Below are 20600 nucleotides of genomic sequence, written 5' to 3' on the forward strand. Positions count from 1 at the left end.
TGGAGTAGAATGCAAGATGAAGGGTAGATTGGGAGGGAGTCCATTAGAGGTAGGAAGTTGGTTGAGAGACAGAAAACACAGTTACCTCTCTGGTTCAGCTTTAAAGAAAAGCAGATTTTGACAATTCAGCATGCTGTGTGGTCAGTAATATTCAAATAGATATTTTAGGAATATCCACATGGGAATTATTCCCTCATTATCAACTCAAAGTAATATAATTTAGCAAAGCCATGAATTACATGTATTCATTATCTCCCTCAAAAACATGTATTAAGTGCCTAGTTTTCCAGGCATTTTTGTTGGAGCTGGGAATACAGAGAGATACCCCAAACTTCCCTACCCTATCAAAGCCTACATTACAGTGGGACAATAGTCAAAATTTTAAGTGCATACAGAAAATATTTTTGGTGGAGATAAGTGCTATGAAGAAGAGTAGAGTGTGGAAAAGTGAGTGAGTTTGCAGGCAGGAAGGAAGATGAGGGACTTTTAGCTAGGGTGGGGTGAGGGTGCTCCGGGGAGGTGATATTGGTGCAGGGAATGGAACAGAATAAGGCAGCGAGCCAGGCAAGACCTAGGAGAACCTTCTAGACAATGGGAACAGCATGTGAAAAGGTCTTGAGGCAGGAATGAAGTAGGTGTGTTCACAAAAGAACAAAAGACCAGGGTGGCTGGAGTGAGCTAGGGGGTGAATACAATTAGATGAGGTCAGAGAGGCCGAGGCCAGGACATGGAGTTTAGAGTGACAAAAATAACACGGTGATGATCAGCCTGAGAACAGGAGTACTGCAGATTAGGAAAGCTTCTGAACAGGGACTTACTTCCTCTGAGGAGGTCACATGGGGAGGGAAAAGGATGTAATGAGGAAGATGAATATATCGGGTGTAGAATGAATTTATCAGAATCTTGATTTACAAAATGATCCAGTAAATCTATGGCTGATGTTGATCCTAATTCACTTTCTGTTACTTTATGTTAACTTTCAAAGTGAAGTAGAGCCAAGAAGTCCCCCAAGCTATACTTTAATACGTTCATTTCTTTCTTCTCTGTAGAAAGGAATAGACAAGGAATTTTACCTACTAATCACAGTCTTTGATGAGAATCTGAGCAGGTATCTTGATGAAAATATTCAGAAGTTTACCTGGCATCCCTTCAGCGTTGACAAGGAGGACAAAGAGTTTGTGAAGTCCAACCGAATGCACGGTATGAAAAATCTTTTCCTCTTGTAAAGTCAAGTCATAATCACATTTGAAGTGAAAATGTTTGGAATGCTTTAGTTATCTTAAGCTTGGTTTCTTGGATATTGTCCTTGGTCATGACTGAAATATTTTGTGGCTTCAGCCTTACAAGGTATGGTGAAACTTCTCCATCTCAAGAGATGTGAAACTTAATACTTCTAAAGCACTTCATCAGCTTTAGATAAAATAATACAAAATTTGAACTAGCAAAGGTCACAGTACATAATAAATGTAGAAAATTAGTTACATATATATACATTTCCTCCAAGAGCAACTGAATACACATTCTTTTCAAGTGCAAACAGAACATTCTCCAGGATAGATTATATGCTAAACCACTAAACAAGCCTCTGCAAATTTAAGAAAATTGAAAATACATCAAGCACCTTTTTTGAAAATAATACTATATAAGACTGGAAATTAACTTTGAGAAAAAAAACTATGAAAAAACACAACAGGTGAAGGCTGAACAATATTCTACTAAACAACCAATGCATCACTGAAAAAATCAAAGAGGAAATAAAAAAATACCTAGAGATAAATGAAAATGAAAACATGACAATCCAAAACTTATGAGCTAGCAAAAACAGTTATAAAACAGAATTTAAAAGTTTACTTCAGGAAAAAAGAAAAATTTCAAATAAAACCTAACTTTACACCTAAAAGAGCTAGAGAAAGAGCAAATAAAACCTAATGTTAGTGAAGGATAAGAAGTCATAAGGATAAGAGCAGAAATAAGTGAATAGAGACAAAAATAGGATCAATGAAATTAAAAGCTGTTTCTTTAAAAAGTTAAATAAAACTGATAAACCTTTAACCAGACTCATCAAGAAAAAAATGGGAGGACCCAGATCAATAAAATCAGAAATGAAAAAGGAGAGGTTACAACAGACACCACAGAAATATAAAGGATAATAAAAGGCTACTACAAGCATCTATTTGCCAATAAAATGGACAACCTGGAAGAAATGGACAAATCTTTAGAAATGTACTATCTGCTAAGACTGAATCAGGATGAAATAGAAAATACGAACAGACCACTTATCAGTAAAGAAATTGAGTCAGTAATTTAAAAACTCCCAGCAAACAAAAATCCAGGACCAGATGGCTTCACCATATGGTAGAATTGGAATTCTACCAAATATTTAGAGAAGAGTTAACACTACATTTAAAAACTATTCCAAATAATTGCAAAGGAAAGAATGCTTCCAAACTCATTCTATGAGTCCACCATCACCCTGATACCAAAACCAGACAAAAGTATCACACAAAAAGGGGAAATTACAGGCCAATATCACCAGTGAACATAGATGCAAAAATCCTCAACAAAATATTAGCTAACTGAATCTAATAATACATTTAAAGGATAATGCACTATGATCAAGTGGAATTTATCTCAGGGATGCAAGGACTTTTTAATACCCACAAAACAATCAATGTGAGATACCACATTAACAAACTGAAGAGTAAAAAGTGTATGGTCCTCTCAATAGATGCAGAAAAAGCTTTTGACAAAATTAACCACCCATTTTTGATAATAGAAATTCTCCAGAAAGTGGGCATAGAGGGAACATACCTTAATATAATAAAAGTCATGTGACAAATCCACAGCAAACATTATACTCAATGGTGAAAAGCTGAAAGCATGTCCTCTAATATTAGGAACAAGGCAAGGATACCCACTCTTGCCAATTTTATTCAACATAATAATGGAAGTCTAAGTCACAATAATCCAAAGAAAAGGAAATAAGTCATGCAAATTGGAAAGAAGTAAAACTGTTACTGTTTTCAGGCGGCATACAATTCATAGAAAATCCTAATGAAGTCACCAGAAAACTATTAGAGCTCATCAATGAATTTAGTAAGGTTGCAGAATACAAAATTAATACACAGAAATCTGTTGCATTTATACACACTAACAATGCATTATAAGAAAAAGAAATTAAGAAAAAAATCTCACTTACCATCTCATCAAAAAGAATAAAATACCTAGGAATAAACCTATCTTGAGAGGCAAAGGACTTGTACTCAGAAAACTATACGACATTGATGAAAGAAACTGAAGATGGAAAAGACAAAAACAGATGGCAAAGATATACTGTGATCTTGGATAGTAAGAATCAATATTTTTTGTTTGGTTGGGTTTTTTTTTCAGTTTTATTTATTTATCTTTTTACTTTACAATATTGTATTGGTTTTGCCATACATTGACATGAATCCACCATGGGTGTACATTTGTTTCCCATCCTGAACCCCCCTCCCACCTCCCTCCCCATCCCATCCCTCTGGGTCATCCCAGTGCACCAGTCCCGAGCACCCTGTATCATGCATCGAACCTGGACTGGTGATTCATTTCACATGTGATAATTTACATGTTTCAATGCCATTCTCCCATATCATCCTGCCCTCTCCCTCTCCCACAGAGTCCAAAAGACTGTTCTATACATCTGTGTCTATTTTGCTGTCTCGTATACAGGGTTAGTGTTACCATCTTTCTAAATTCCATATATATGCGTTAGTATACTGTATTGGTGTTTTTCTTTCTGGCTTACTTCACTCTGTATAATCGGCTCCAGTTTCATCCACCTCATTAGAACTGATTCAAATGTATTCTTTTTAATGGCCGGGTAATATTCCATTGTGTATATGTACCACAGCTTTCTTATCTATTCGTCTGCTGATAGACATCTAGGTTGCTTCCATGTCCTGGCTATTATAAACAGTGCTGCAATGAACATTGAGTACAAGTGTCTCTTTCAATTCTGGTTTCCTTGGTGTGTATACCCAGCAGTGAGATTGCTGGGTCATATGGCAGTTCTATTTCCAGTTTTTTAAGGAATCTCCACACTGTTCTCCATAGTGGCTGTACTAGTTTGCATTCCCACCAACAGTGTAAGAGGGTTCCCTTTTCTCCACATCCTCTCCAGCATTTATTGCTTGTAGACTTCTGGATAGTAGCCATTCTGACTGGCGTGAAATGGTACCTCATTGTAGTTTTGATTTGCATTTCTCTGATAATGAGTAATGTTTAGCATCGTTTCATGTGTTTGTTAGCCATCTGTATGTTTTCTTTGGAGAAATACCTGTTTAGTTCTTTGGCCCACTTTTTGATTGAGTCGTTTATTTTTCTGGGATTGAGCTGCAGGAGTTGCTTGTATATTTTTGAGATTAATTCTTTGTCAGTTGCTTCATTTGCTCTTATTTTCTCCCATTCTGAAGGCTGTCTTTTCACCTTGCTTATAGTTTCCTTTGTTGTGCAGAAGCTTTTAATTTTAATTAGGTCCCATTTGTTTATTTTTGCTTTTATTTCCAATATTTGTGGGAGGTGGGTCATAGAGGTTCCTGCTGTGGTTTATGTCGGAGAGGGTTTTGCCTATGTTTTCCTCTAGGAGTTTTATAGTTTCTGGTCTTATGTTTAGATCTTTAATCCATTTTGAGTTTATTTTTGTGTATGGGTTATAAAGTGTTCTAGTTTCATTCTTTTACAAGTGGTTGACTAGTTTTCCCAGCACCACTTTTTAAAGAGATTGTCTTTTTTCCGTTGTATATTCTTGCCTCCTTTGTCAAAGATAAGGTGTCCATAGGTGCATGGATTTATCTCTGGGCTTTCTATTTTGTTCCATTGATCTATATGTCTGTCTTTGTTCCAGTACCATACTTTCTTGATGACTGTGGCTTTGTAGTAGAGCCTGAAGTCAGGCTGGTTGATTCCTCCAGTTCCATTCTTCTTTCTCAAGATTGCTTTGGCTGTTCTAGGTTTTTTGTATTTCCATACAAATTGTGAAATTATTTGTTCTAGTTCTCTGAAAAATACCGTTGGTAGCTTGACAGGGATTACACTGAAGCTATAAATTGCTTTGGGTAGTATACTCATTTCACTATATTGAAGGAGTCAATATTTTTAAATGACCATTCTGCTCAAGGCAATCTATGAATTCAGTGCAATCTCTATCAAGAGCATTTTTCACAGAACTAAAACAAATAATTTTAAAATTTGTATAGAAACACAAAAGACCCCAAAAAGCCAAACGAATCTTAAGAAAGAACAGAGCTGAAGGACTCAATGCTGCCTGACTTCAGACAATCAGGGGGCTTCCTGGGTGGTGCTAGTGGTAAAGAATCCGCCTGCCAATACAGGAGACATAAGGGACACAGCATTCGATCCCTGGGTTGGGAAGATCCCTGGAGGAGGGTGAAGCAATTCACTCCAGTATTCTTGTCTGGAGAATCCCATGGGTAGAGGAGCCTGGAGGGCTACAGTCCATACGGTCGCAAAGAGTTGGACACGACTGAAGTGGCTTAGCATACTAATCAAAATAGTTTGGCACTGGCACAAAACCAGACACAGATCAATGGAACAGAACAGAGAGGCTAAAAATAAACCCATATGCTTCTGTCAATCACTCTATGGCAAAGGAGGCAAGAATATAGAATGGGGAAAGGACAGTCTCTACAATAAGTGTTTCAGGGAAAACTGGACAACTACAGAATGAAATTAGAAGATTCTCTAACACCAATATACAAAAATAAAATGAATTAAAGATCTAAATGCCAGACTGGATACTATGAAACTCCCAGAGAAAAACAGAGGCAGAACACTCTTTGACATAAATCCCAGCAACAGTGTTTTGGATCTGTCTCCTAAAGTAAAGAAAAAAAAAGTAAAAATAAGCAAATGAGATCTAATTAAATTGAAAAGCTTGTGCGCAGCAAAGGAAACCATCAACAAAATGAAGACAACCTACTGAATGGGAGAAAATGTTTGCAAATGACATGCCTGACAAGAGATTAATAATCAACAAGTATAAACAACTTGTACAACCCAAAATCAAAGAAACAAACAATGTGATTAAAAATGGGGTAGAAGAATTCAATAGACATTTTTCCAAAGAGGAAATGCAGATGGCTAACCAACAGGCACCTGAAAAGATGCTAAACAGCATTGCTACATCAGAGAAATGCAAATCGAAACCACAATGAGATATCAGCTCACATCAGAATAGCTATCATCAAAAAGAACACAAACAGCAAATGTTAGAGAGGATGTGGAGAAAAGGGAACCCTTATACACAATTGGTGGAAATGTAAATTGGTGCAGCCATTGTGGAAAACAGTATGGAAGTGTCTCAAAAAAATAAAAATAGAACTACAATATGACCCAACAATTTCAGTTCTGGAAACAAAAAACACCAAAACCACTAATTCAAAATGATGCATGCAGCCTAATGTTTATGTATATATACATACATACATATATATATACACACAAACATATATAAGGAATAAAACTCAGACATAAAAAAGGAATGAAATTCTGCCATTTGCAACAACATGGATGGAACTAGAGAATATTATGCTCAGTGAAATAAGTCAGACAGAGAAAGACAAATATTGTATGCTTTCACTTATATGTGGAATCTAAAAAATAGACCAAATGAATATATAAAACAACAATGAAAAAACAGATTCACAGATATAGAGAACAAACTAATGATTATCGGTGGGGAGAGGGAAGGGTGAAGGGGTAAGATAGGGCTATGGGATTAAGAAAAAAATACTACAATGAGTAAAATAAATAAGCTACAAGGGTATATTATACAACATAGGGAAATATTGCCATTATTTTATATTAACTTTAAATGGAGTATAATCTATAAACATATTGAATATATAATATTATAAATCAAATATGTTTCAATAAAAATTTCTTTCAATGCCTAAAGCAAACAAGGCAGATAACAGACCTTGTTTTAGGACCATGCATAGCACCTATTTATTGCCTTTAAAACATTATGAGAAAATAGTGAAATAGCCTTCCCCTTCTCTCCCAAAGAAGTGCAAAAAAAAGTCTCTCTTTCTCCCATGGAAGTCCAAAAATGTTCAAGGCTCTAAGTGACCCACAGCACCAACTCAGACTTTTGTGGCCTCAGATGCTCTGTTCCAGCTGAACCCCTCCTTGGACCAATGGAAAACAAGGAATAATGCACTTTCAACATCATCTTATTAAAAAAAAATTGTTATAACTGAAGACAAAATTTGTTCCCAACCTTTATAATAGCCAATAAAAAGGTAAACTAAGCTATAAATTAGGAAACATAGCAATTCCTTAATGGAAAAGCTAGGCTGCAAAAGGGATCTATATACAGAGAAGCCTGTATATAGAACACAGAAAATAACCTAATGGATCATGTCAAATCCAGTCCCTTCCTGGTTTGGCAATTTGAAATATACTTGTATATTTTAAACCTACAGAATATGTCATGTTTAAGGCAAAACTCAAGGAAATTATGTATTTAGTTTAAGCTTCACATTAATTATAAATTAAATTTTGTCTCCAGTCTTGCTTGCATGAATAGGAGAAAGTTGGCTACAATACCAAAGAGAAAATGCCTTATATGGCATACAATGTTTGCATTGCTCATGTTATACGGTCTACGTTCCAATCTGCTTGTTGAATATATAAATGAATGAATGAATGTTCCAGAAAAAGAGGTTCCGGCGGTGGGGAGGGCGTGCCACACAGCTTTGTGGTATCTTAATTCCCTGACCTGGGCCTCCAGCAGTGAGAATGTGGAATCCTAACTACTGGATCACCAGGGAATTCCCAGGAAAGAGAAGTGTTAAACTGGAGTTCCTAGGCAACAGGGAATTCTCTACCACCTATCCAAGGACTAAACTGTTAGCATTACAGTTTACAATGGGATGGGGAGGGAGGTGGGCGGGGGATTCGGGATGGGGAACACATGTACACCCATGGCTGATTCATGTCAATGTATGGCAAAACCCACTACAATATTGTAAAGCAATTAGCTTCCAATTAAAATAAATAAATTGAAAAAAATTACAATGATATCTCTTTAACATTCACTGGACAAGACAGTCTATTTGCTGTTATTTGCATCATGATCAAAGATTTTCTTCAGAAAGTGTGATATTCTTCTCAGCTGCTCCAGGGCTTCTTGGAATTTCTGCTGATAATTCCAGATATTTGAGTAAAATTACCAAACACCACTCATTTTGCAGATAAAGAAACAAAACGTAATTTTATTTGACAATGAGATTCTAACAGGAGACCATTTATGTGTGTGGTGGACAGGCCGTGGAAGGAGTGGAGTGGGGGCTGTCTCTCTCCAGGACATCAAGCCTGAGACGCAATTAGGTGCAGTCACCCCTCAGTGTACTCAGTCATAGTGGTCATCCCCCAGAGGGGGCGAGTGTAGCCGCTGTCAGTGGATTGAGGTTGATATCAAAGAGAAAAGCAATTTGCATTTCTGGAGGTACAAAGACTTTTTGTATCTAAGTGGGATCATTATTCCACGTCTTGTCAGTTATTTTACTGAAGTTGGAAAATCAAAATTATCATAAGGCAAAATTACTTATTCAAGGGCTAACCTCTTAAAGCTTAGTGTCCCTTCCCCACTCCTCAAATCCCTCTTCACTGACCAGACATGCAAATATAATGTCGATCAACTGCAAGTCTTTCAAGTGATGCAAGATCCATAAAATCAGTGAAGGGATGTCTGATAACTTCTAGAATGAAATGCAAAGCCATTGACAAATGAGGATCTGACAGAATTAAATGAATATCTGAGGAAAAGACACTTAACAAGGGAGATGACAGGCTAAGAACCTTGAAAGAAAATGACTTCCATATCAAGAGTTTTAAAAAAAGACTGGGGAAATTCATGAAGTCTGTAAATATTTTTTCAAGGATGATGCTCTTTATAATCTGCAAAACTAAAGTGTGAAATGAAGGGTATTATATAATGCTATCAAATAATTTTGTCAGAGAAAAATTGCTTCAGAAAACAACCTGTTTATTTCTTATTAATTCTTAGAATTCATGTCCTATGTATACATTGTTAAATAGAACAGTTTTACAGTTTTAGTGTATTTTAATTATTCATTATTAATTTCATTCTCCATTTAAATTTGATAGAGCACCTGACTTTTCCCCAGTACTCTTTATTCTCTGATAATAGGATCTTCTGTAAATTTTGAACTTGAACACCACTGCCTCCATATGCACTGATAATCTTTCACTAAGGTGATGTGTTTTCAGCACATCTACAAAATAATAGTGGGCTCTGCTCTCCTTTTCCTTCCATTTAGCTATTAATGGCTACATGTATGGCAACCAGCCAGGCCTAACCATGTGCAAAAAGGATAGAGTCTCCTGGCATCTGATTGGAATGGGCACCGACACGGACATGCATGGAATTTATTTTCAAGGGAACACCATCCACCTACGAGGGACTCACCGGGACTCCCTGGCACTGTTTCCCCACGTCTCCACAACGGCATTCATGCAGCCAGACCGTGCAGGTAAACTTGGCAGGGCCAGCTCAAGTGACCAGATTCCTATCTTCATGCAGGTACTCTTAGGGTCTTTCCCCAGAAGAAATTGGTTGAATTTGGGCACTTCTGGGTGTGCAGAAGGAAATACAGCCTTGAGTAGAATTAGAGAATCCTGACTATTGTATTTCACACACATAATGTGAAGGACAGAGGAAAAGCATCTAATAACACCCATAAAGCAAAAGTAGGAGTGCTCTAAATGACCTGGCCTCACAAATCCTAGGAGAATGCTCTTAATTTATTTCCATGAACAATTCAGCCCCAAGAAAGAGTATATTTGTTTGCTTGTTTATTCTCTTTAAACACAAACTTCATTTTAGTTGCTGCTCGAAAACATCAACCAGACATGAGCAGCCTGGTGGTTGCTTCCAGGTTGTAGATGTCAACTTGTCTCCCTTCTCTAAAGATTGATAGTGGTCTCTTGATGAGTCCAAACAGGGTCTTGCCTATTGTCTTTCTCTCGGGTGCCCAGAAAGCAAGCTGTGTTGGATCCGGAGTCCGTGGAGAACCCATTGAAGTGGCATCCCTTCTCTTAGAGATTAACAAGTTAATTAGGTCACTGGGGCAGTTTAATAAAAGCTAAAGAGTAATATTTGGCAACATATGCTCTCTTATGAAAAATAAGAATAGTAAATGCTGTGGATATTCAACATGTTTCTCCAAACCAACTTTTTCATTGGTCTTAAAATGAAACCAATATGCTACTCAAGATAAGTACTTGCCTGCTCTGTTTCCTTTATGAATAGGTATTTACTTCTTTCATTCACACTGGAACTGCATTTTAGATGCTACTCTCTGTCACTGGTTAAGAATTTGAGATTTGAGGGAAAAAAAATTCAGAGAAAAGAAGATAGACCTCTTCAAAGCTACTCTTTTCTATTAACAAGTAGTAAATATGATTTATGTCACCTCTTTACACGTTAAACATTTCTACCTGAGACGAACCTAAAATTTTAAGTCATCAGAGAAATATATAGAAAACATATGGACCCTGGGAGCCACCTAACCCTGCCTCAACATTCACTTCTGGCTGCTGTGAGTGTAAATGCATATTTTCTCCATGATTTTACATTCAGTTAGCTGGTTGAGAGAGGAAAAGTCTCCATGACTTACCTACCAAATAAAATATATGGATTTTTACAGAAAAAAAAAAAGCAAAAAAAAAAAAAAAGATCCTTGAGCTTCAAAACTTTTGCCAGAGAACTGCCTCAGACTAGGGGCTCCATTAATCCTTGCCTTATAAGCTTCTAGTATTCAACTTTTCTATATTAATTGATTGATCAATTATGAATCACCCCAAGGGATATCTTTGGAACAATTACTTTTTTAAAATTCACTCTTCAAGATCAAAGAGGGGACGAGAGGGAAACAACCAAATAGTTTTAATTCATAGAAACAGCATTCAAAGCTAGAGATGGCTGGAATAATTTTAGGGACATGGTTACTTACTCATGGGCCCTCCAGGCTTCTAAAGAGCTACATGACAATGCTTTCCAGTTTATGTTTGGCGGTGAGTATAAATCAGTGACTACTGAAAAGCTGAGTCATTTCAGCTATTGCGGCCCCATCCTCTAAGCTAAAAGGAGTACCCAAACATGGGTAGAGTAGCCTGTCAGCTGAAAGTCAAACATTTCCTCTTTAATCTTTTTTTTTTTAAACCCACTTTACTGATGTATGACCAAAACACAAAAAGCTGTATATTTTATACATGTAAATTGATGAGTGTGGAAATAGTATGCATCTGTGAAAATATCACCATAATCAAGGCTTTAAGCTCCTCCTTGTTCTTAGAAAAGAAAATTCCTCCTCTGCTGAAGGGATGATGAGCACACAAATAGTGGGCTGCCCGGAGACCAGCACAGGCAGAGGAAGCTCTGGCCACCTCCGTTGTCAGAAGGGTCTTCTCTTTGTTTTTACAGAGGATCACCATTTGTGCCTGGGTGTGCTAGGGTACCCTATGAACCAATGGTTTGGGCTCGTCCTGAAGGGATAATTTGGCAATATTTAGACATGATAGATGCTATCTCTGTGCATTGTAGATAGTTAATGAGACCCACACTCTCATTCACCTCTGAGAACAGAGTCAACTAGAGAAGAAGATTTGTTAATCCAATAATTTCCCTGAGTTAACATCTTCCAATAATTTGATTTTGTATGATTTTATTGTGAATTTAATTAAAATATGTATATCTGATGCCAAAGCATCTAGAAAATTCAGCTTAAAAAATCATATAGTTTTCAGTCAGATATGATGGTTGCTATTTCTTTTTCCTTTTCATACGGCATAACGTAGACCTACCACTGGAAATGAGACCCTCCTCTGCTCAAGGGCTTAATGAAAAAATACATTTAGCTTTAAGAGTAATAGCTTATTTGTATATTGCACCTTATAGCTTATGAAACCCTTTAGGGCAAAACCCATGACTTCAGAAGCGTGACCTAATTTGAAATTTGTCTAGACAGGTAACTAGTTCCTTTTAAACTGGGCTGGGAGAAGACACCTCTCAATGATTTTTCCAGAAGTGACTATCCTCTAATAGGTGTGTACAATAGGGGAGACCAGGGAAATCATTTCTTGGCAGCAACTTTACAAGTTTTTTTAAATTTGTTTTTGGACATGACAGATGAATTTCAGATTGTATTTTCCCCCATACCTAAATATATTTACAAGTAATTTATTCCTCTTAGGGTCTGATTTTTAAATGCTAGAGAAGGTTGATATCTTAAAAACCCACCTGACTGGTTATTTTGTAATAATTACGGAGGTTTGCTAGCAAACCAAAAGCAAGCGCTCTCATCGCTCTGAACGCCAAGCCATGTTTCTTCCAGGAGTCTTCAGGGTCTTTTGCTCCACCCTGCACCACTTGGCGAGAGGCATGCATCAGATATATGAGGTCAGCAGCTGCGGCAACAAGGACCCTCCTGAGCAGCCCTATGGGATGATAAGAACCTTTTACATCGCCGCTGAAGAGGTAGAATGGGATTATGCCCCTAACAAAAACTGGGAGTTCGAAAAGCAGCACTTGGACGCAGGAGGGGAAAGGTACCACAGGCCGAGCCGCCGCCGTCTCTGGGGTGGGTTCGCACACGTGCGTGGACGTTCGGCAAACGCGGAACCTAAAAGGGCCCCGGGGGCTGTCTGCCCAGTCCTGGCACACAGACATGTCACCCAGGACCACGAAAGCCTAGGGAAGTCGCCGTTCCCCTCTGGGGGAGCAGTCTGAAGCCAGTCTGGTTCCTGGGAGGCTGGCGGGCCACGCACGTGGGTCTGAGCGAGCGCGGGGCAGGTCAGCTCAGGAGCTCGCCTCCCGGGAACCCCTAGGGACGCGGTGAGGAGACGCAGGGCCGCTGCGCAGAGCTGGCGGGGGGCGAGGGGGGGGTTGGGGGGGTGGGGAGGGGAGTGCGCTGTAGATGGGCCGGGGTGGGGGCCACCGGCAGTCACTGGCCGCGGGGACACCTGAGGGGCAGGGGAGGCGGAGAGCACCGGGCTGGGGCAGGAAGGGCAGGTCGCCTCATTGGCCTGGTCCCCAGAGCATCCATGAGGCTGGCCCTCCTGTGGAGGCACTGCCCTTGCAGAGCACAGAGGAATCCGCGGGCTCCAAGACCTTGAGCGCTGCTGAGCACGGGTGCCCTCTGGCCGGGCCTTCAGGGCTGAACTGTCTTGGGGGGCAGGCCTGCAGGCCTCTTCCCCGGGGTTAGCACCTTCTGCCTGGCTGGCACCGCCCCATGTATGCAGGTGAGGACTGGTTCACTCAGTCACTGGCAGAGAGGTGGAGTTGAACGCTGACCTTTCTGAAGGACAAATCCGTGTTCTCATCACCATGCCATGCTGACGTTCATGCCCTGTTCCTCTTTGATATTTATTATCACACTTCCCTTGCCCTGTCTTGCCCAGCCTTCACGCACCTTCTGTGGTTATGACTCCCACCAACTCCTCTACAACAGCTGTTAGGAATCAGCCTGTTCTGTTTTTCTTACTCGGCCTGTTTTGAGGGTTCAGGCTCATGGAAAGAATGTAATGGTGCCACCTTGTGGATAAATGAAGAAACAAAATCACTCCTCAGTTTTAAAAGATTTGCGTCAAGGGTAGGATGCTTTAAAATTCATTCCAGAATTCACCAGGTTTCCCTGGTAGCTCAGCTGGTAAAGAACCCACCTGCAATGTAGGACACCCTGGTTCAATCCCTGGATTGGGAGGATCCACTGGAGAAGGGGTAGGCTACCCACTCCAGTATTCTTGGGCTTCCCTGGTGACTCAGACAGTAAAGAATACGCCTGCAATGTGGGAGACCTGGGTTTGATCCCTTGGTTGCGAACATCCCTTGGGAAGGGCTGTTGCTGCTAAGCCGCTTCAGTCGTGTCCAGCTCTGTGCAACCCCATAGACAGCAGCCCACCAGGCTCCTCTGTCCCTGGGATTCTCCAGGCTGGAACACTAGAGTGGGTTGCCATTTCCTTCTCCAGTGCACGCATGCATGCATGCTAAGTCACTTCAGTCGTGTCCGACTCTGTGAGACCCCATGAACAGCAGCCCTCCAGGATCCTCTGTCCATAGGATTCTCCAGGCAAGAATACTGGAGTGGGTTGCCTGGATGGGTAGCCCTTCCCAGGGAGAAGGAAATGGCCACCCACTTTAACTTATACAAGTTAAAAATGGATAATTCAGTATAAAGTGAAATGAATACTAACTTGGTCTTTTCTAAAATAATTATTTCATTAACAGGCTGCTAACTCTGAAGACATTATTGTATAATAATTGTCACATGTACAGTCCTAGCCCATGAGTATGTAAGAAATACATCCTTCATTATTTTCTTGAAACTCAGTGTAATTTCTGTTTTCAGCCCCATCCTTCCAGGCTGGCAGAAAGAGCTAGCTTTAATCTTCTGGGATTGTCTTTCAAGCTTCTTAGAGAGATAGAGGGTAGTGGGTGTGTCTGCACCCTGTCCCTGCCATTCTGGTCTTGCCCATAAATAAATGACAACAAAGTGAAATGAGAGCATTTTCACCTATTAAAAATACAACAGAAGAGCCGCAACTGCAGTCTTCTAGATCAGCATTAATATAGTAGACTGTATCCATACTTGGCTATAGAACACTTGAAATGTGGTAGTCCAAATTAAGATGAACCATAAGTATAAAACATACAATGGATTTCATAGAATCAGTATGAATAAAAACATAAACTATATAACTAACAAATATTTTACAATTATCACATGATGAAATGATAAAATTTTGGTTGTGTTGGGTTAACTGAAATTGTTAAAATTGATTTCGCCTGTTTAAAAAGCAACAGCTCTGTAGATAAAAATGCAGGACAGAGTTGCAGTGACAAGTTGTCCCAGTGGCAGTCTGCGGTACCCCCGTAGATCAGAGCCCAGGAACAAATGCCCTCCTACCCCAGTTACTATGCATCTGCCATTTGACCCGAGGTCATATCTTAGGACATCTCCGAGTTTCAAACCACCCCTCAGTATGGGTTTTCCCTGAAACACTTATTGTCCTGGTCAGCACAGACCCTCTGCCTCACCTTGGAACCTGGAAGTCTTTCCCTGTGGCTTCCTAAGAACATAGTGGGGAGAACTCAGGATCCCAGAAAGGCAACAGATGGGACTGTCAGGGCAATGTCAGAGTCTATGCAGTGGGAGGGAATTTGAAAACAGAGAGTAGGTTGCTATAGAGAATTCCCTCATAGCTCATCTGGTAAATAATCTGCCTGCAATGCAGGAGACCCCAGTTTGATCTCTGGGTGGGGAAGATCCCCTGCGGAAGGGAAAGGCTACCCACTCCAGTATTCTGGGCTGGAGAATTCCATGGACTCTATAGTCCATGGGGTCGCAAAGAGTCGGACATGACTGAGTGACTTTCACTTCACTTCCTAGCACTCTTGAACTTGTGGACTGATGCGCATGTAATTTAACTAACCTGGGATTTGAGGTAAGACTCAGCATCTATTGAGCACCACCTCTCATAAGCCAGGCCTTTTGCTGAGCATTTCCCACTCCATCAGCTCTGGCCCAGCACCGTTACGTGACCTCCCAGTGAGATGATGACAGAGTAAGCACTCAGGTGGTTCTTAACAGGTGTCTGACACTGACACAGCTTTACATGTCTCAACTCCTATGATCCTGACATCACTCCTGGGGGTTGGGTGAATTATTATCACCTCATTTTGCAGAGGAGGGAAGCTAGAAAACAGCAGAGGTAGCTCAAGAGTCTGGGCTTGTCAGCACCACACATGCTGCTAGGACTCCTGGAAAATAAAAGTAGAAGAAAACTTTCTTCCTTGGAAAGCACACAGTGCGGGGTAAAAGGTATATACATGCATTTGTAAAATACCTACTGTGTGCTCAGGATCATGCAAAGTGCTGAGAAGGGCACACAAGGTCCTTTCCACACAGATTTCATGTTCCGGGGGGGAAGGCATTAGAGCAAACACGCTGAGTCAGGCAGGCACTGTGGGAGGGGAGAGGGTAGGAGAGGGTGGCTTCTGGGAGGAGGTGGTCTTTGAAGGGAGGGCCCGTTGAAAAGGTGAGCAGCACAGGAAGGCAGCATGGGAAAGCCCTGCATGTGTGGCGGGCCTGCAGTTTTCAAGAGAGGGAGTGTGTAGAACTGCATGAGCATAGAGCATTTGGGTGGCAGTGATGGGAAACCAGGTTTGGGAGCTTGGCAGAGACAAGTGGGGAAGTTTTGTTGTTGTTCAGCCACTAGGTCATGTCCAATTCTTTTCGACCCCATGGACTGCAGCCCTCCAGGCTCCTCTGTCCTCCACTGTCTCCCAGAGTTTGCTCAAATTCTTGTCCATTGAATCGGTGATGCTACCTAACCATCTCATCCTCTGCCACCTCCTTCCACTTTTGCTTTCAGTCTTTCCCAGCATCAGGGTCTTTTCCAATGTGTCTGCTCTTTGCATCAGGGAAAGGTGTATGAAAGCTAAATCAAGGAGTCTGCCAGTGGAAAGCTATAAAAATCTTTTCAACAAGGACTGACATATTTAAATGTGTAGTTTAGGAGCTCTCTGCCTGTAGTGTAGAGAGGAGAGGGAAGGGAGGAGAATTGGGAGCAGAGAACATGGTTAGGAACAGTTTCATTTAATACAGGTGAATCAACAGATGAAGTCGGTGACTTAGGTTATAGTGTGGGCAGTTTGACCATGGGAAATGGAAGCATGTGAGACACAATATATTTTGGAGATGAAGTTGATAGATTTGTTTCTGTCTTTTGTAGTGATCTATGTTGGTACTAGATAAAATGTAGAGTTGATCCTCATTATTTGCAGATGTCATATTTGCAAATTTGCCCACTTGCTGAAATTTATCTGTAACCCTCAAACCGATTCTTGTGGTGCTTTCGTGGTCACTTGCAGATATGAATAGAACAGTGAAAATTTATGTCACCTGATGTCCACATTCCCGGCAGAGGTCAAACCAACAAGCCATCTCTCTGTTTCCTTGTTTTAGCTCTCCCAACTGTCCTTTTAGTCATCTATTTAGTGTCACTTTTTCTTCTTTGTGCTTTTTGTTGGTGACTTAGCTGTTTAAAATGCCCCTCCCCAACCAGAGTAGGGCTGAAATGCTGTCTAGGATTCCTGAGCACTGAAAGGCAGTGCTGTAATATACCTAACAAATGAAAAACAGGTTTTAGATAAGCTTAATTCAAGCATGAGTCAGTGTGTTATCGGTCATGAGTTCAGTGATTATGGATCAGCAATATATATCACATGATATATCTTTAAACAGAAGCATACATCTATCGAATTTATATACTGATCTGTTGATAAATATATTGTAACCAGAGATTCGAAGGAACCTAACCCTATATTTCCCTTAGGAACAATGGTTCAGTTTTTGGGGTGACTCTCTAGAGCACACTATTGTGAATAACAAGAATCAACTGTATTTATATTTGTATATAAGTATATGCAGAATACGGGGCTTCCCTGGTGGCCCAGTGGTAAAGAATCCGCCTGGATTCTTTATTCAGGAGCCATAGGAAGCACGGGTTTAATCTCTGGGTTGGAAGATCCCCTGGAGAAGGGCATGGCAACCCACTCCAGTGTTCTTGCCTGGAGAATCCCTTGGACAGAGGAGCCTGGTGAGCTACAGTCCATAGGGTCAAAAAGAGTCAGATCCAACTGAAGAGACTTTGTATACACACATATGTGCAATACACAACCCACAGACTTTCTTGAGATCTTTACAGTGGAAAAACTTAGCAAGGTACAGAACATATGAAATCTGAAGGAATGCAGGGTGGTGGGGTGTGCGCATGTGCATGGATGAACATTTGTGTGAGTTTGGTTGGTCCCAGGAAGAGAATGTAATCTCAAAGTGCCTTTAGGAGTCTCTGACTAAGTCTGGCCCTATGCAGCACCCGTCAGGGTTTGTGTTGTTTTTTTTTTTTTAATTGAGACTAATTGCTTTACAATGTTGTGTTGGTTTCTGCCTCACAACATGAATCAGCTGTAAGTATGCATATATCGCCTCCCTCTTGAGGCTCCCTCACCACTCTCTCCCCATCGTTGGTCCCTCCAGGCCATCACAGAGCATCAAACTGAACCCCCTGTGTTACAGAGCAGCCAGATGGCTATCTATGCAGCAGCAGCTCTCTATTTGACACATGGTGGTGTGCATGTGTGTCAGTGACACTCTCAATTCGTCCTGCCCTCTCCTTCCCCCACTGCCTCCACAAGTCTGTTCTCTGTGCCCCAGCAGGGCTCTAGCGCAGTGGTTCCCAAGAGTGGAACGTAGGCCGATGCTGGACTGCCACATCTAAAGCCCCAGAGACGCTTTCAAATGCAGATTCCTGGCCCCACTTCCACAAAGTCTGATGTAAAGGGCCAGCTCCCCAGGGAGATCCTGATCATAGGTTTCGGAAGCACTGCTCCAGTGCCTGCACCTCCAAATCATGCAGAAGCACTCAAGGTTTTTCTACCCTTTAACAACTTTAATTCCTGTTGCTTCTGATTTGCAGACATGGAGATATATTCATGAACCACACTGAAAACTGGATCGGCTCTCAGTACAAGAAAGTGGTTTACAGGGAATACACCAATGGAGAATTTGTAGAGATCAAAGCTCGACCGCCACAAGAAGAGCATTTGGCACTCCTGGGTATGGCACAGATCACAGCCGTGCACTGCCAGCACACACACACACACACACACACACACACACACACACCCGGTTAGACATCTGCCCAAGAAGGAATGGAAGGAAAAGAGTAGCCTGACTGCATTCATCCAAGGGGCACAGCTTTCTGCTCTCCCACCATCAGGGAGCATGCTGTGTGCTCAGCTCGCACGAACAGTAGCATAAGAAGACCAGCAGATGACGCACAAACAGAAATCCCTCTCATCCAGGCAGTCTAACCAGCACCTGCTGCCATGAAGGTCCTTGGCCACCCCTCTGCTGAGCCAGGAAACTTTCATCTGAAACACCAATGCCTCAGAACAGCAGGCATCGTGTTCACATAGCTTCTCCAAGGTTCTCAGTCATCCATGGCCAGTGCCTTCACAACATACCATGAAAATCATTCTGACAAAAGAGAAACCTTTTACTCGAGAAGCAGTGGTTGGGTGAACAGCACGGATTCAGTTCCGGGGGTCCTGACTTCCTGGCCTTCTCAGAACTGACTCCATCTGTCTGATGCCCTGGGCTGCTCAAGAGACTGGATAAGCTCTTCTTGCTAACCTTCCCTACTTGTCGTCACCTGAGTGTCACCCCATCGTGAAGATGAGATCTTAAAGCAGAGGGCTAATCTAGATGACTTTTCCGTTTTTAAATGTGCAAGGCAACTTATATAAATACTAAGGCTTTAATATGTTTCTTATTATCAAAATAATGCACCACATGAGTATTAGATTCATAAATTATTAACTGGCCCATCCATCTTCACCATCTGCTAACATCAGCCCCCAAGCTTGTTTTTCATACCGATGAGTCATCTCCCATGGGAACATTCCTTCTTTTGAATTTCTAAGTCAGAGAACAGATCCCTGAAGAACAGGTGCTGATTCTGCCGAGGGGGCTGGGCTCAATTTGGTTTGCTCAGGAAAAGGAAACAGACCAGCAACTTCATCAGAGGCAAGCTCTGCACCACTTTAGTCAGGGGAGCAGAAGGCCCATCTGTTCATTTGCTGCAGATCAGGGAGAGGCCTGAACCCCAGAAACTGCCAAGGCCCCAGGACAGGCACACTGGTCATCAATATGATGACCCTTCACCCCTTCTCACCAAACAGCAAAGCATGTGCATTTCAAGTGGTAATGAAAATATGTTGATTTTATTACATGTATGCACATGCCCCATCTGTAACTCTACCCCAAAACTACTTTTTAAAACATGCCTAAATTTTTCTTTTCTAGCTTTATCATTTAAAAAAAAAAAAGCGCGCTTTACAGACACTGTCTGATTCATACTAAATATTTGTTTTAAAGATAATAGTCCAACAAATTTCAGATATATTTAGGCCTTTATCAGTACAGTCCAGGACTGGTTCCAGGAGATTGGTTCCGGGAACGTCACAGGCACCAAAATGCTCAAGTCTCTTGCAGTGAATGGCTTAGTACTGTTGTCCCTCTATGTCTGCATCCATGGATACCGACAGCCAACTGCATTTCTCAGGAAAGCATTAAACCATGGTTGAACCAGTGAACAATGGATGTGCGTGGTCAGACTCAACTGTGAGTGTATTTCCCTGTGAACATAGTGTGCAGATACATTCTAAGAACCTCAGGGATCAGATCTGAGGTGCTTCCACTGGAAGTCTGTTTCCACCTCTCTCAAGAGATCCCTGTGTGAGTGATGCTCTGTCAGCATGGCTGAGCAAACTGCATTTGTGCCTTGTTCTGGGGACCAACGGGCACCTGTGCTGGGTGAGGGCATCACAGCAATGAGGGTACAGACCTCTCCAGGGATGTCTGCCGATTTCCACTGGCACTCATGCTGGTTGCTTCTAACAGAAATGTGTACACACAACTTTCTGAAGAGTGCACGTCTCATGCAGG

General features: G+C 41.3%; 1 protein-coding gene across 1 annotated transcript in view; it reads left to right on the plus strand.

Moving 5' to 3' along the window:
- HEPHL1 (hephaestin like 1) overlaps positions 1-20600 on the plus strand; it is an 87391-nt gene that overhangs the window by 48149 nt on the left and 18642 nt on the right. Inside the window, exons 10-13 of the mRNA XM_068977570.1 lie at positions 1050-1200; positions 9348-9560; positions 12423-12636; positions 18568-18707. Coding sequence (XP_068833671.1) covers positions 1050-1200; positions 9348-9560; positions 12423-12636; positions 18568-18707 — 718 coding nt within the window. The remainder of the gene's footprint in view (positions 1-1049; positions 1201-9347; positions 9561-12422; positions 12637-18567; positions 18708-20600) is intronic.

Source organism: Capricornis sumatraensis, chromosome 8 (genome assembly GCF_032405125.1).
Source record: "Capricornis sumatraensis isolate serow.1 chromosome 8, serow.2, whole genome shotgun sequence".
NCBI lineage: Eukaryota > Metazoa > Chordata > Mammalia > Artiodactyla > Bovidae > Capricornis > Capricornis sumatraensis.